The 12,502-nt window shown below is 42.1% G+C and overlaps 1 protein-coding gene across 7 annotated transcripts in view; it reads right to left on the bottom strand.

Annotated features, from left to right (window-relative positions):
- The window catches only part of SLC27A6 (solute carrier family 27 member 6), a 68,705-nt gene extending 57,119 nt beyond the window's left edge, over positions 1-11,586 (bottom strand). Inside the window, exons 1-2 of one of the 7 annotated variants that reach the window (XM_024356721.3) lie at positions 11,054-11,311; positions 10,128-10,768 (exon numbers count right to left, since the gene is read on the bottom strand). In XM_024356721.3, coding sequence (XP_024212489.3) covers positions 10,128-10,608 — 481 coding nt within the window. In that variant the 5' untranslated portion in view covers positions 10,609-10,768; positions 11,054-11,311. Of the gene's footprint in view, positions 1-10,127 lie in introns of all 7 variants that reach the window. The other 6 variants (XM_009449587.5, XM_024356720.3, XM_024356722.3 and 3 more) reach the window with 6 other exon arrangements.
- Between the last annotated feature and the right edge of the window lie 916 nt (positions 11,587-12,502).

Raw genomic sequence — 12,502 nt, 5'->3', positions numbered from 1 at the left:
CTTCTCTATAAACACAAAATAATGCATGCAGCCTTGCACTGTTAGTTTTCATAAACTGTTACACTGAAACGGTGCAGGGCAAATGTTCTTGTTAACAATCAAGCCATTGTAATTCTCCAAATGTCTTTCAACCATAAAGGCAATTGTTTTTTAAAGACTAAGAAAAAGAGTCAGAGGAAAAATAAATGCCCTTTTGGATTTTTTGTTTTGTTTTGTTTTGTTTGAGACGGAGTTTCATTCTTGTTGCCTAGGCTGGAGTGCAATGGCACGATCTCAGCTCACTGCAAACTCCGCCTCCCAGGTTCAAGCAATTCTCCTGCCTCAGCCTCCTGAGTAGCTGGGATTATAGGCACGCACCACCAAACCTGGCTGATTTTGATTTCGTATTTTTAGTAGAGATGGGCTTTCACCATGTTGGTCAGACTGGTCTCGAACTCCTGACCTCAGGTGATCCACCTGCCTTGGCCTCTGAAAGTTCTGGGATTACAGGCATGAGCCACCGTGCTGGCCCCCTTTAAGTTTTATAGAAATTGTTATGTATGCCAATAGATAAAATACATAGCTCATGTGAACTTTTATTATCTTACCTACATACTATGATATCCATACATGATATCTGTTTTACTTTTCAGGACATTTCTAAATTTCTACTTGTATTTAGTAGAATAGACTGTTTGGCTTTTTGTTTTTTTTTTTTCTTTTTCATTCCTAGACTCAGCTAGATCAACAATTACTTCTGTTACAAAAGAAAATAATTGATTTTAATAGGAAGTTTAAATGGCTTCATGGTTCAGTAGCTAGAAAAGGCAGTGTTCTAAGCACTGATAATGCATGGTTTCTTCTTTACTGGCCATGGAGGCACTGACTCTGGGGGTTTTATTTATAATATCTGTTGAACATGTATTTACTGAAAGGGAATGATGCTTGAATACTGTCAGGAGCAAAAATAATGTAAAGAAAGGATATGCCTCCTTACAGAAGTGGCAAGTCTGAATGTGAGAAATACACATCATGATATCAGGTAAACATGGGCTCAAATCCTAACTCTGTCATTAACTTACTGCTAACACATAGTAATGATAATGATATTTTGGTCAATGAGGGACTGCATATACAACAGTAGTCCCATAAGATCATACCACTATGTTTTTACTGTACCATTTCTGTTTTCACTTAAAAATACTTACCACCATTGTGTTCCAATTGCCTACGATATTCAGTACAGTAATATCCTGTACAAGTTTGTAGCCTAGGAGCAATAACCCATACCACAGCGCCTAGGTGTGTAGTAAACTATGTCATCTAGGTTCGTGTAGGTACACTCTATGATGTTCACACAACAAAATCACCTAACACATTTCTTTTGTTTGTTTGTTTGTTTGCTTTTGTTTTTTGGAGTCTCACTCTATTCCCCAGACTGGAGTGTAGTTGCACGATCTCAGCTCACTGTAATCTCTGCCTCCTGTGTTCAAATGATTCTCCTGCCTCAGCTTCCCAAGTAGCTGGGATTACCAGTGTCTGCCACCACACATGGCTAATTTTTGTATTTTTAGTAGAGATGGGGTTTTGCCATGTTGGCCAGGCTGGTCTCAAACTCCTGACCTCAGGTGATCTGCCTGCCTCAGCCTCCCAAAGTGCTGGGATTACAGGCGTGAGCCACCACGCCTGGCCCGTCTAACACATTTCTAAGAAAAGTACCCTTGTCATTAAGTGATTCATGACTGTATATACTAGCTAACATCAAATAAGGTTGTAGCTGCAAAATCCAAATGAGATCCCTTATTAAAAGCCCCAGGATTACTCTATAATCATAATAGCAATCATTTAAATACAATTAAGATCTACTTAGTACATACCAGGCACTCAGCTAGCCACTTTACAAAAGATGTGTCATTTAATCCTCAGAATTATACTGTGAATCAGATGGTATCATCACCATTTCACAACTAAGTTCAGTGAGATCCAGGGTAACTGATGATATTATCTTTAACCATACAGCTAGGAAGTGGCAGACCATACATGGAATTTGGGTCTGTCTGGCTTACCTCCGTCTGAACCACATGATTCATCTTTCTACCTCAATATACTCTCCCTGGGGGTATAATGATTTAACAGTACACCATCAGAAACATCCAATGAGAATCCAAGAAATCTGAAATTTAATGCACTAAAAACAGTATGTTTATATTGTTCACAAATGAGACTCCAGATGCCAACAACACAGTATTTTAAGTATAAAAGTGACTATGATCTAAGCTACATTTTATTACAAAATCTGTTAATCAAAATAGAATTTTTCCATCTTTGGAAAACATATATCTCATTTATATTTGAAGGTATGCCAGAAAGAATGGGTGACTTCTCCAGCGACCTACTTACTGAGCCAATCAACTAAATAGTCTTGGCTTAAAACTTCAGTATCCCAAAGTGGCTTTTTTAAATACAAAAAACTGACTGTTGGTGTTAAAAACAAAAATAAGAAAACAATGCAATTAGTTATTGGCAAGCAAAGTAAAAGCTGGCACAAGTAAAACTGCAAAATTAATTGGTCCTAGTTAAACAACAATTCGGTCAACAGAAAAGTCTGAATGCTCTATCTTGAGAAGTAGCCAGTCCTACGTACTTTAAGATGAATCTCTCAGGAAACCGGCTTTGGAATGTTTCCATTTTTTCAGGGACACTGTGGCCCTCTTGGTTGGCCCTTGTAAACAGAACTTATGGCTTTATCAATTATTAGCAAAACTTGGAGTTTACATTTGCTCCTAGACCCTTTCCTCCTGTAGTGAAAACAAGATTAAAATGAGTGCTCAAAAGTAAACCTTTGTGTTTTTATTGTTCCAAGATAGCTGAATAGGAACAGCACCAGTCTATAGCTCCTAGCATGAGCGACACAGAAGACAGGTGATTTCTGCATTTCCAACTGAGGTACCGGATTCATCTCACTTGGACTTGCTGGACAGTGGGTGCAACCCACAGAGTGTGAGCAAAGCAGGGCAGGGCATCGCCTCACCTGGGAAGCACAAGGGGTCAGGGAATTCCCTTTCCCAGCCAAGGGAAGCTGTGACAGACGGTACCTGGAAACTCGGGATACTCTCACTCTAATACTGCACTTTTCCAATGGTCTTAGCAAACAGCACACCAGGAAACTATATCCCGTGCCTGGCTCGGCGGGTCCCACACCCACGAAGCCTTGCTCACTGCTAGCACAGCAGTCCGAGATTGAACTGCGAGTTGGCAGCAAGGCTAGGGGAGGGGAGTCCACCACTGCTGAGGCTTCACTAGGTAAACAAAGCAGCGCGGAAGATCGAACTGGGTGGAGCCCACCACAGCTCAAACAGGGCTGTGTGCCTCTGTAGACTCCACCTCTGGGGGCAGGGCATAGCTGAATAAAAGGCAGCAGACACTTCTGCAGACTTAAACGTCCCCATCTGACAGCTCTGAAGAGAGCAGTGGTTCTCCCAGCAGGGAGTTTGAAATCTGAGAACCGACAGACTGCCTCCTCAAGTGGGTCCCTGACCCACGAGTAGCCTAACTGGGAGACATCTCCCAGTAGGGTCCAACTGACACCTCATACAACCAGGTGCCCCTCTGAGACGAAGCTTCCAGAGGAAGGATCAGGCAGCAACATTTGCTGTTCTGCAGCCTCCGCTGGTGATACCCAGGCAAACGGGGTCTGGAGTGGACCTCCAGCAAACTACAACAGACCTGCAGCTGAGGGTCCTGACTGTTAGAAGGAAAACTAATAAACAGAAAGGAATAGCATCAACACCAACAAAAAGGACATCCACATGAAAACGCCATCTGTAGGTCACCATCATCAAAGACCAAGGGTAAATAAAACCACAAAGATAGGAAACCAGAGCAGAAAAGCTGAAAATTCTAAAAATCAGAGTGCCTCTTCTCCTTCAAAGGATCGCAGCTACTTGCCAGCAATGGAACAAAACTGGATGGAGAATGAATTTGATGAGGTGACAGAAGCAGGCTTCAGAAGACCGGTAATAACAAACTTCTCCGAGCTAAAGGGGGATGTTCGAAACCATCACAAAGAAGCTAAAAACCTTGAAAAAAGATTAGATGAATGGCTAATTAGAATAAACAGCATAGGGAAAACCTTAAATGACATGATGGAGCTGAAAACCATGGCACGAGAACTGCATGATGCAAGCATAAGCTTCAGTAGCCAATTTGATTAAGTGGAAGAAAGGGTATCAGTGATTGAAGATCAAATGAATGAAATGAAATGAAACGAGAAGAGAAGCTTAGAGAAAAAAGAGTAAAAAGAAAAAACAAAGCCTAGAAGAAATATGGGACTATGTGAAAAGACCAAATCTACGTTTGATTGGTGTACATGAAAGTGATGGGGAGAATGGAACCAAGTTGGAAAACACTTTTCAGGATATTATCCAGGAGAACTTACCCTACCTAGCAAGGCAGACCAACATTCAAATTCAGGAAATATAGACAATGCCACAAAGATACTCCGCGAGAAGAGCAACCCCAAGACACATAATTGTCAGATTCACCAAAGCTGAAATGAAGGAAAAAGTGTTAAGGGCAGCCAGAGAGAAAGGTCGGGTTACCCACAAAGGGAAGCCCATCAGACTAACAGCTGATCTCTCGGCAGAAACTCTACAAGCCAGAAGAGAGTGGGGGCCAATATTCAACATTCTTAAAGAAAAGAATTTTCAACCCAGAATTTCATATCCAGCCAAACTAAGCTTCATAAGTGAAGGACAAATAATATCCTTTACAGACAAGCAAATGCTGAGAGATTTCGTCACCACCAGGCCTGCCTTACAAGAGCTCCTAAAGGAAGCACTAAACGTGGAAAGGAACAACCAGTACCAGTTACTGCTAAAACATGCCAAATTGTAAAGACCATCAACGCTAGGAAGAAACTGCATCAACTAAAGAGCAAAATAACCAGCTAAAATCATAATAATAGGATCAGACTCACATATAACAATATTAGCATTAAATGTAAATGGGCTAAATGTCCCAAACAAAAGACACAGACTGGCAAATTGGATAAAGAGTCAAGACCCATCAGTGTGCTGTATTCAGGAGACCCATCTCACATGCAGAGACACACTATAGGCTCAAAATTAAGGGGTGGAGGAAGATCTACCAACCAAATGGAAAACAAACAAAAAAAAAAGCAGGGGTTGCAATCCTAGTCTCTGATAAAACAGACTTTAAACCAACAAAGATCAAAAGAGACAAAGAAGACCCTTACATAATGGTAAAGGGATCAACTCAACAAGAAGAGCTAACTATCCTAAATATATATGCACCCAATACAGGAGCACCCAGATTCATAAAGCAAGTCCTTAGAGACCTACAAAGAGACTTAGACCCCCAAACAATAATAATAGGAGACTTTAACACCCCACTGTCAATATTAGACAGATCAACGAGACAGAAAGTTAACAAAGATATAAAGGAATTGAACTCAGCTCTGCACCAAGCAGACCTAATAGACATCTACAGAACTCTCCACCCCAAATCAACAGAATATACATTCTTCTCAGCACATCACACTTATTCCAAAATTGACCACATAGTTGGAAGTAAAGCACTCCTCAGCAAATGTAAAAGAAAAGAAATTGTAGCAAACTGTCTCTCAGACCATAGTGCAATCAAATTAGAACTCAGAGTTAAGAAACTCACTCAAAACCGCACAAATACATGGAAACTGAACAACCTGCTCCTGAATGACTACAGGGTAAATAACGAAATGAAGGCAGAAATAAAGCTGTTCTTTGAAACCAATGAGAAAAAAGACACAACATATCACAATCTCTGGAAAACATTTAAAGCAGTGTGTAGAGGGAAATTTATAGCACTAAATGCCCACAAGAGAAAGCAGGAAAGATCTAAAATTGACACCCTAACATCACAATTAAAAGAAATAGAGAAGCAAGAGCAAACACATTCAAAAGCTAGCAGAAGGCAAGAAATAACTAAGATCAGAGCAGAATTGAAGGAGATAGAGACACAAAAAACCCGTCAAAAAATCAAAGAATCCAGGAGCTGGTTTTCTGAAACGATCAACAAAATTGGTAGACCGCTAGCAAGACTAATAAAGAAGAAAAGAGAGAAGAATCAAATAGACACAATAAAAAATGATAAAGGGGATACAACCACTGATCCCACGGAAATGCAAACTACCATCAGAGAATACTATAAACACTTCTACGCAAATAAACTAGAAAATCTAGAAAAAATGGATAAATTCCTGGACACATACACCGTCACAAGACTAAACCAGGAAGAAGTTGAATCTCTGAATAGACCAATAACAGGCTCTGAAATTGAGGCAATAATTAATAGCCTACCAACCAAAAAAAGTGCCGGACAAGATGGGTTCACAACAAATTCTACCAGAGGTACAAACAGGAATTGGTACCATTCCTTCTGAAACTATTCCAATCAATAGAAAAAGAGGGAATCCTCCCTAACTCATGAGGCCAGCATCATCCTGATACCAAAGTCTGGCAGAGACACACACAAAAAAGAGAATTTTAGACCAATAGCCCTGATGAACACTGATGCAAAAATCCTCAATAAAATACTGGCAAACCAAATCCAGCAGCACATCAAAAAGCTTATCCACCATGATCAAGTGGGCTTCATCCCTGGGATGCAAGGCTGCTTCAACATATGAAAATCAATAAACCTAATCCAGCATATAAACAGAACCAAAGACAAAAACCACATGATTATCTCAATAGATGCAGAAAAGGCCTTTGACAAAATTCAACAGCCCTTCATGCTAAAAACTCTCAATAAATTAGGTATTGATGGGATGTATCTCAAAATAATAAGAGCTATCTATGACAAATCCATAGCCAATATCATACTGAATGGGCAAAGACTGGAAGCATTTCCTTTGAAAACTGGCACAAGACAGGGATGCCCTCTCTCACCACTCCTATTCAACATAGTGTTGGAAATTCTGGCCAGGGCAATCAGGCAGGAGAAAGAAATAAAAGGTATCCAATTAGGAAAAGAGGAAGTCAAATTGTCCCTGTTTGCAGATGACATGATTGTATATTTAGAGAACCCCAGCATCTCAGCCCAAAATCTCCTTAAGCTGATAAGCAACTTCAGCAGTCTCAGGACACAAAAGCAATGTGCAAAAATCACAAGCATTCCTTTACACCAAAAACAGACAAACAGAGAGCCAAATCATGAGTGATCTCCCATTCACAATTGCTTGAAAGAGAATAAAATACCTAGGAATCCAACTTACAAGGGATGTGAAGGATCTCTTCAAGGAGAACTACAAACCACTGCTCAACGAAATAAAAAGAGGACACAAAAAAATGGAAGAACATTCCATGCCCATGGATTGGAAGAATCAATATCATGAAAATGGCCATACTGTCCAAGGTAACTTATAGATTCAATGCCATCCCCATCAAGCCACCAGTGACTTTCTTCACAGAATTGGAAAAAACTACTTTAAAGTTCATATGGAACCAAAAAAGAGCCTGCATTGCCAAGACAATCCTAAGCAAAAAGAGCAAAGCTGGAGGCATCACCCTACCTGACTTCAAACTATACTACAAGGCTACAGCAACCAAAACAGCATGGTACTAGTACCAAAACAGAGATATAGACCAACGGAACAGAACAGAGCCCTCAGAAATAATACCACACATCTACTGCCATCTGATCTTTGACAAACCTGACAAAAATAAGAAATGGGGAAATGATTCCTTATTTAATAAATGGTGCTGGGAAAACTGGCTAGCCATATGTAGAAAGCTGAAACTGGATACCTTCCTTACACCTTATACAAAATTTAATTCAAGATGGATTAAAGACTTAAATGTTAGACCTAAAACCATTAGAACCCTAGAAGAAAATCTAGGCAATAACATTCAGGACATAGGCATGGGCAAGGATTTCATGTCTAAAACACCAAAAGCAATGGCAACAAAAGCCAAAATTGACAAATGGGATCTAATTAAACTAAAGAGTTTCTGCACAGCAAAAGAAACTGCCATCAGAGTGAACAGGCAACCTACAGAATGGGAGAAAATTTTTACAATCTACCCATCTGACAAACGGCTAATATCTAGAATCTACAAAGAACTTAAAGAAATTTACAAGAAAAAAATCAAACAACTCCATCAAAAAGTGGGCAAAGGATATGAACAGACACTTCTCAAAAGAAGACATTTATGTGCCAACAGACACATGAAAAAATGCTCATCATCACTGGCCATCAGAGAAATGCAAATCAAAACCACAATGAAATACCATCTCACACCAGTTAGAATGGCAATCATTAAAAAGTCAGGAAACAACAGGTGCTGGAGAGGATGTGGAGAAATAGGAACACTTTGACACTGTTGGTGGGAGTGTAAATTAGTTCAACCATTGTGGAAGACAGTGTGGTGATTCCTCAAGGATCTAGAACTAGAAATACCATTTGACCCAGCCATCCCATTACTGGGTATATACCCAAAGGATTCTAAATCATGCTACTATAAAGACACACACACATGTATGTTTATTGCAGCACTTTTCTCAATAGCAAAGACTTGGAGCCAACCCAAATGTCCATCAATGATAGACTTGATTAAGAAAATGAGGCACATATGCACCATGGAATACTATGCAGCCATAAAAAAGGATGAGTTCATGTCCTTTGTAGGTACATGGATGAAGCTGGAAACCATCATTCTGAGCAAACTATCACAAGGACAGAAAATCAAACATCACATGTTCTCACTCATAGGTGGGAACTGAACAAAGAGAATACTTGGACACAGGGTGGGGAACATCACACACCAGGGCCTGTCGTGGGGTGGGGGGAGTGGGGAGGGATAGCATTAGGAGGAATACCTAATGTAAATGACAAGTTAATGGGTGTAGCACACCAACATGGCACATGTATACATACGTAACAAACCTGCACTTTGTGCACATGTACTCTAGAACTTAAAGTAAAATAATAAAAAATAATAATAAATAAGAAAAAGTAAACATTTGCCACTTTATCAGACCACAAGTTGAACTGAAAAGAACTAGGAACAGTGATAGCCTTGAAGGGCTAGCCCATTTTCCGTATACTGCCTAACTCATTTTGGTTTGATATACAAATATTATATCATAAAGGTTATTTGAAAAGTTCTATACCTTAGAGATCACCAGTGTATAAATATATTTTTCCATATTGTTCTGTGAGTTTAAAAACTTTATACAAGGTATTGGTATGTATCTATTAATCTAAAATACTTAAATATTTTCATTATGGTCCTTGCAATGGATCTTCCTCTTTCTGCACCTTCCTTCCCCATTGAAGAAGACTCTGCATAAACCATTTAGATTACACCAAATAAGTATCATTTTTCATATTTCACTTCTATTTCATTAAGCAACCCATCTTCCTAGTTTCTTTACTAATTAGCCACTAAACCCCAGGCTTTTCTTTACAGTTCAGTGAAAATACGTGTAGCCTAAGATGTCCTAACTCCAAGGCAGGGGGAGGAGGAAGCGTAGAACTTAGTCAAAAAAAGAAAAGGATGCATGGAAGGATAACAAGAAGAAGAAATAGAAAGGCTCCTAGAGTCTGCCAAGAGCCCACGTTCTGGCTCACAGGTGGGAGCGCAACCTTGCTAGGCAAGTCCTAGCTTGCAGACAGTATAAAATAAGAGCAGACATGAAGAAAGGAATTCAGGTACCTTCCATTAAACATATCTCTTCTGCAAATGTAGTCATCCCTGATAAAGTACAATTAGAGGTAGGTAGACGTGTCACAATGAAGTCAGATAACTTTCCTATTCATCATTTTGTCAGAGCTGATAAAATTTAGAACTGACCAAGTTCTCTCTCTGTGTTCTTGCACTCACTGAAGGAACCAATAGCAGTAACACTGTCCCTGTCTCAAAATGGTAGGAAGCAGAGATTTCATAAAAGTTTTCTGAAACTACGTGCCTGAAGAGAGGAGACAGTTGTTAAACCAGCATAGAATCATAAAACTATTTTGTACTCTTAACATGCACACTTCACTCACCCAAAATATTAGTTACGAATTATCCTAAAGAAAAAAAAAGGGTAGGAAAGCAGGTGGGTTGCCATTCTGTATAGGCAGACCACACCCCATACTCTACCTGCGCCCACCACTAGGGCTCTGGGCCCACAGGCGCGGATGCAATTCAGGAGGGAGTTGGAGCGAATGTTGGTGTTGAGAAAGGCCACCACGCAGCCCAGCTTGGCGAGGCCGAACCACACGTGAACGAAGTCCGGCTCATTGCTCATCAGCAGAGCCACCGTGTCCCCCCTTTTCAGAGAGGAATGGTTCAGGAAGACATGGGCCACTCTGCTGCTCCTTTTGTCTACATCCTGATAGGTGTAGATGTCTCCCTCATAGATGATGAAAGGTTTCCGAGGTTGTCTTTTGGCATGACTCAAGAATTTATCCAGCACAGTCACCAGCTCCCCTCTCTTTTCGTACTTCTTCAGCCGAATTATAATGAGCACCACCTTCAACACGAACCAGAAATCAACCCAAAAGTAAGGGAACAGGAGTTTCTGCACGAAGTGCAGGACGACCATTCCAGCCCCTAGAACTGTTAGCCATGACAGAAGCATGGGGGCCACTGGGCCAGAAGACAGCTCTGATCTCAGCTCCCACCAGCGTCCTTCTCTTCCAGGCACAGCTCTCCACGGAGACCGCAGAGCCTCACTACTCAGGGCTTACACCTGAAGTTCTTGTCAGCTTTTCCGGGGCGAAGCGGGATGGGGAGGAATCCTGAGAAACAGAATCGTAGGTTTGCACCGATAAGGTCGCCCCAAGTGGTGCTGAAGATTAAGCTTGGGTCACTGGGCGGCTGGAGAGCAGGGAGCCTCCGACTCCTGGGAGAAACCAACACAGCCACCCTCAGGGGTCTTGGAATCTACAACCCCAGCGCTGCGCCCTCGCCTCCCAACCGCGACAGCGGCCCGTGCCCTGCGAGTTCCCCAGGACTTTCCAGCCCTCTTCTCTGTGAGGGCTGAGTCAGTCCTCCCTGCTTCTGCGACCCTAAACAAACCTCACCACCCTCAGAAGAAGGTCCAGGGACAGAAGCTTTTCTCCTCTCAGGTAGTCTTTCCCGCGAGCTTCAGTTGGAGGCTGAATTCGAGCCGGGAAAAGCTGGGATGATGATGACTGAGAAGCGCAGCGATTTCCAGTCTCTACGCACCAGAAACCGCGCAGGGGCTCAGCACCACGCCTCGGTCCGTGGCCTCAGGGCCAGCGGGTTCCAGGGCTCCTGAGCGCCGCCCCCGTCCTGCCCCGCCCAGCCCCGCCCAGTCCCTCGGACGCAACGGGTCCCGGGGAACTGCTCCTTGGTGACCCACGCGCCCGCTGGAAGGGGGTGCCCCTACCCCAGCCGCAGCTCGCACTCCGAGTGTCGTTAGGCTAGCCTAGTGTATTCTCCTCCGAAACACGGTGGGAGTGTTGCCTGCCCACCTTCGGCCTCCAGGCTCAGGGCTAACCACATCCCCTGACGTGCCGCAGCCGGAACAGCCTGGGCCCCGCCGCCAGCTCCTCCCTGGGCGCGCGTCCGGCCACCTAGAGAAGTGTGGCGCGCCGACCTGCTCACACCCCAGGGAGGAGGCCCCGCGACTGGCGTCTCCGGCGGGGAAGAATGTGACAGTCCCGTGGGAGGAAACCCAGGGATCTGGAAGGCTTGGGGTCACAGGAGAACCAGGGTTGCTGGAATTGGGCGGCGCGGGGGCCCTGGCGAGGCTGATAAGGTATAACAGTGTCGCACAAAGGTCATCCATTGAACCAATTAATAACTAGAAAATGGAAAGAAAAGAACAAACATCAAAAAAAACTGCAGAGAGAGAGAGAGGCAGGGAGGGAGGGAGAGAGGGAAGGAATATTATGAACTGGACAGATCCAATAATATTTTGTAAGAAAGAAAGGAATATTTGGACACCACAAAATTGTACTGTTCTTTACAAAAAGTATTTTTGAAAACATGTTGATAGGTTGGTTTTTACATTTATATTAGAACTCTATCGTTAGAGAGCTAAGACAGTGCATTTTACAAAATTTGACAACAATATTGATTGATTTGAGAGCTTCAGTCGATATTCGTATTTAAAAATAAAAACAAAGTTTATAATGCTATTTGCAGTCCTTAAAAGTAACAAGATCCCCCCTCCCCGAGACAGATCATTTAAAGAATTATGTCTTCAAACTAAGGATTCTAAAGGGAGTGGGGAGGTGGAGTGGAAAAGTAACAAGTTAGTGGAATGGTTAATAAAATTTTATACGAAGATGAAATTTTACTAAAGATCAAAAAACTAAAGAACATTTCATTACACTTTTTTTTCTAGCAGACACCATCATCCCAGCTGTCTGCTTTTAAGTGAGTATAAATGGTTAATTGCTTGTGTTAAAATAGTTAAGGAAGGCCTCACCTTGTCAGGTGTTTCTCCCTTCTGCCTCATGGTTCTGCAGATGGATTCTGGCTAACCTCAGATTCTGTAATAA

The sequence above is a fragment of the Pan troglodytes genome, chromosome 4 (genome assembly GCF_028858775.2).
Source record: "Pan troglodytes isolate AG18354 chromosome 4, NHGRI_mPanTro3-v2.0_pri, whole genome shotgun sequence".
In the NCBI taxonomy this organism is placed as follows: Eukaryota; Metazoa; Chordata; class Mammalia; order Primates; family Hominidae; genus Pan; species Pan troglodytes.
Note: the sequence above shows the minus strand (reverse complement) of the source record. Positions and strands in the feature narration are given on the sequence as shown.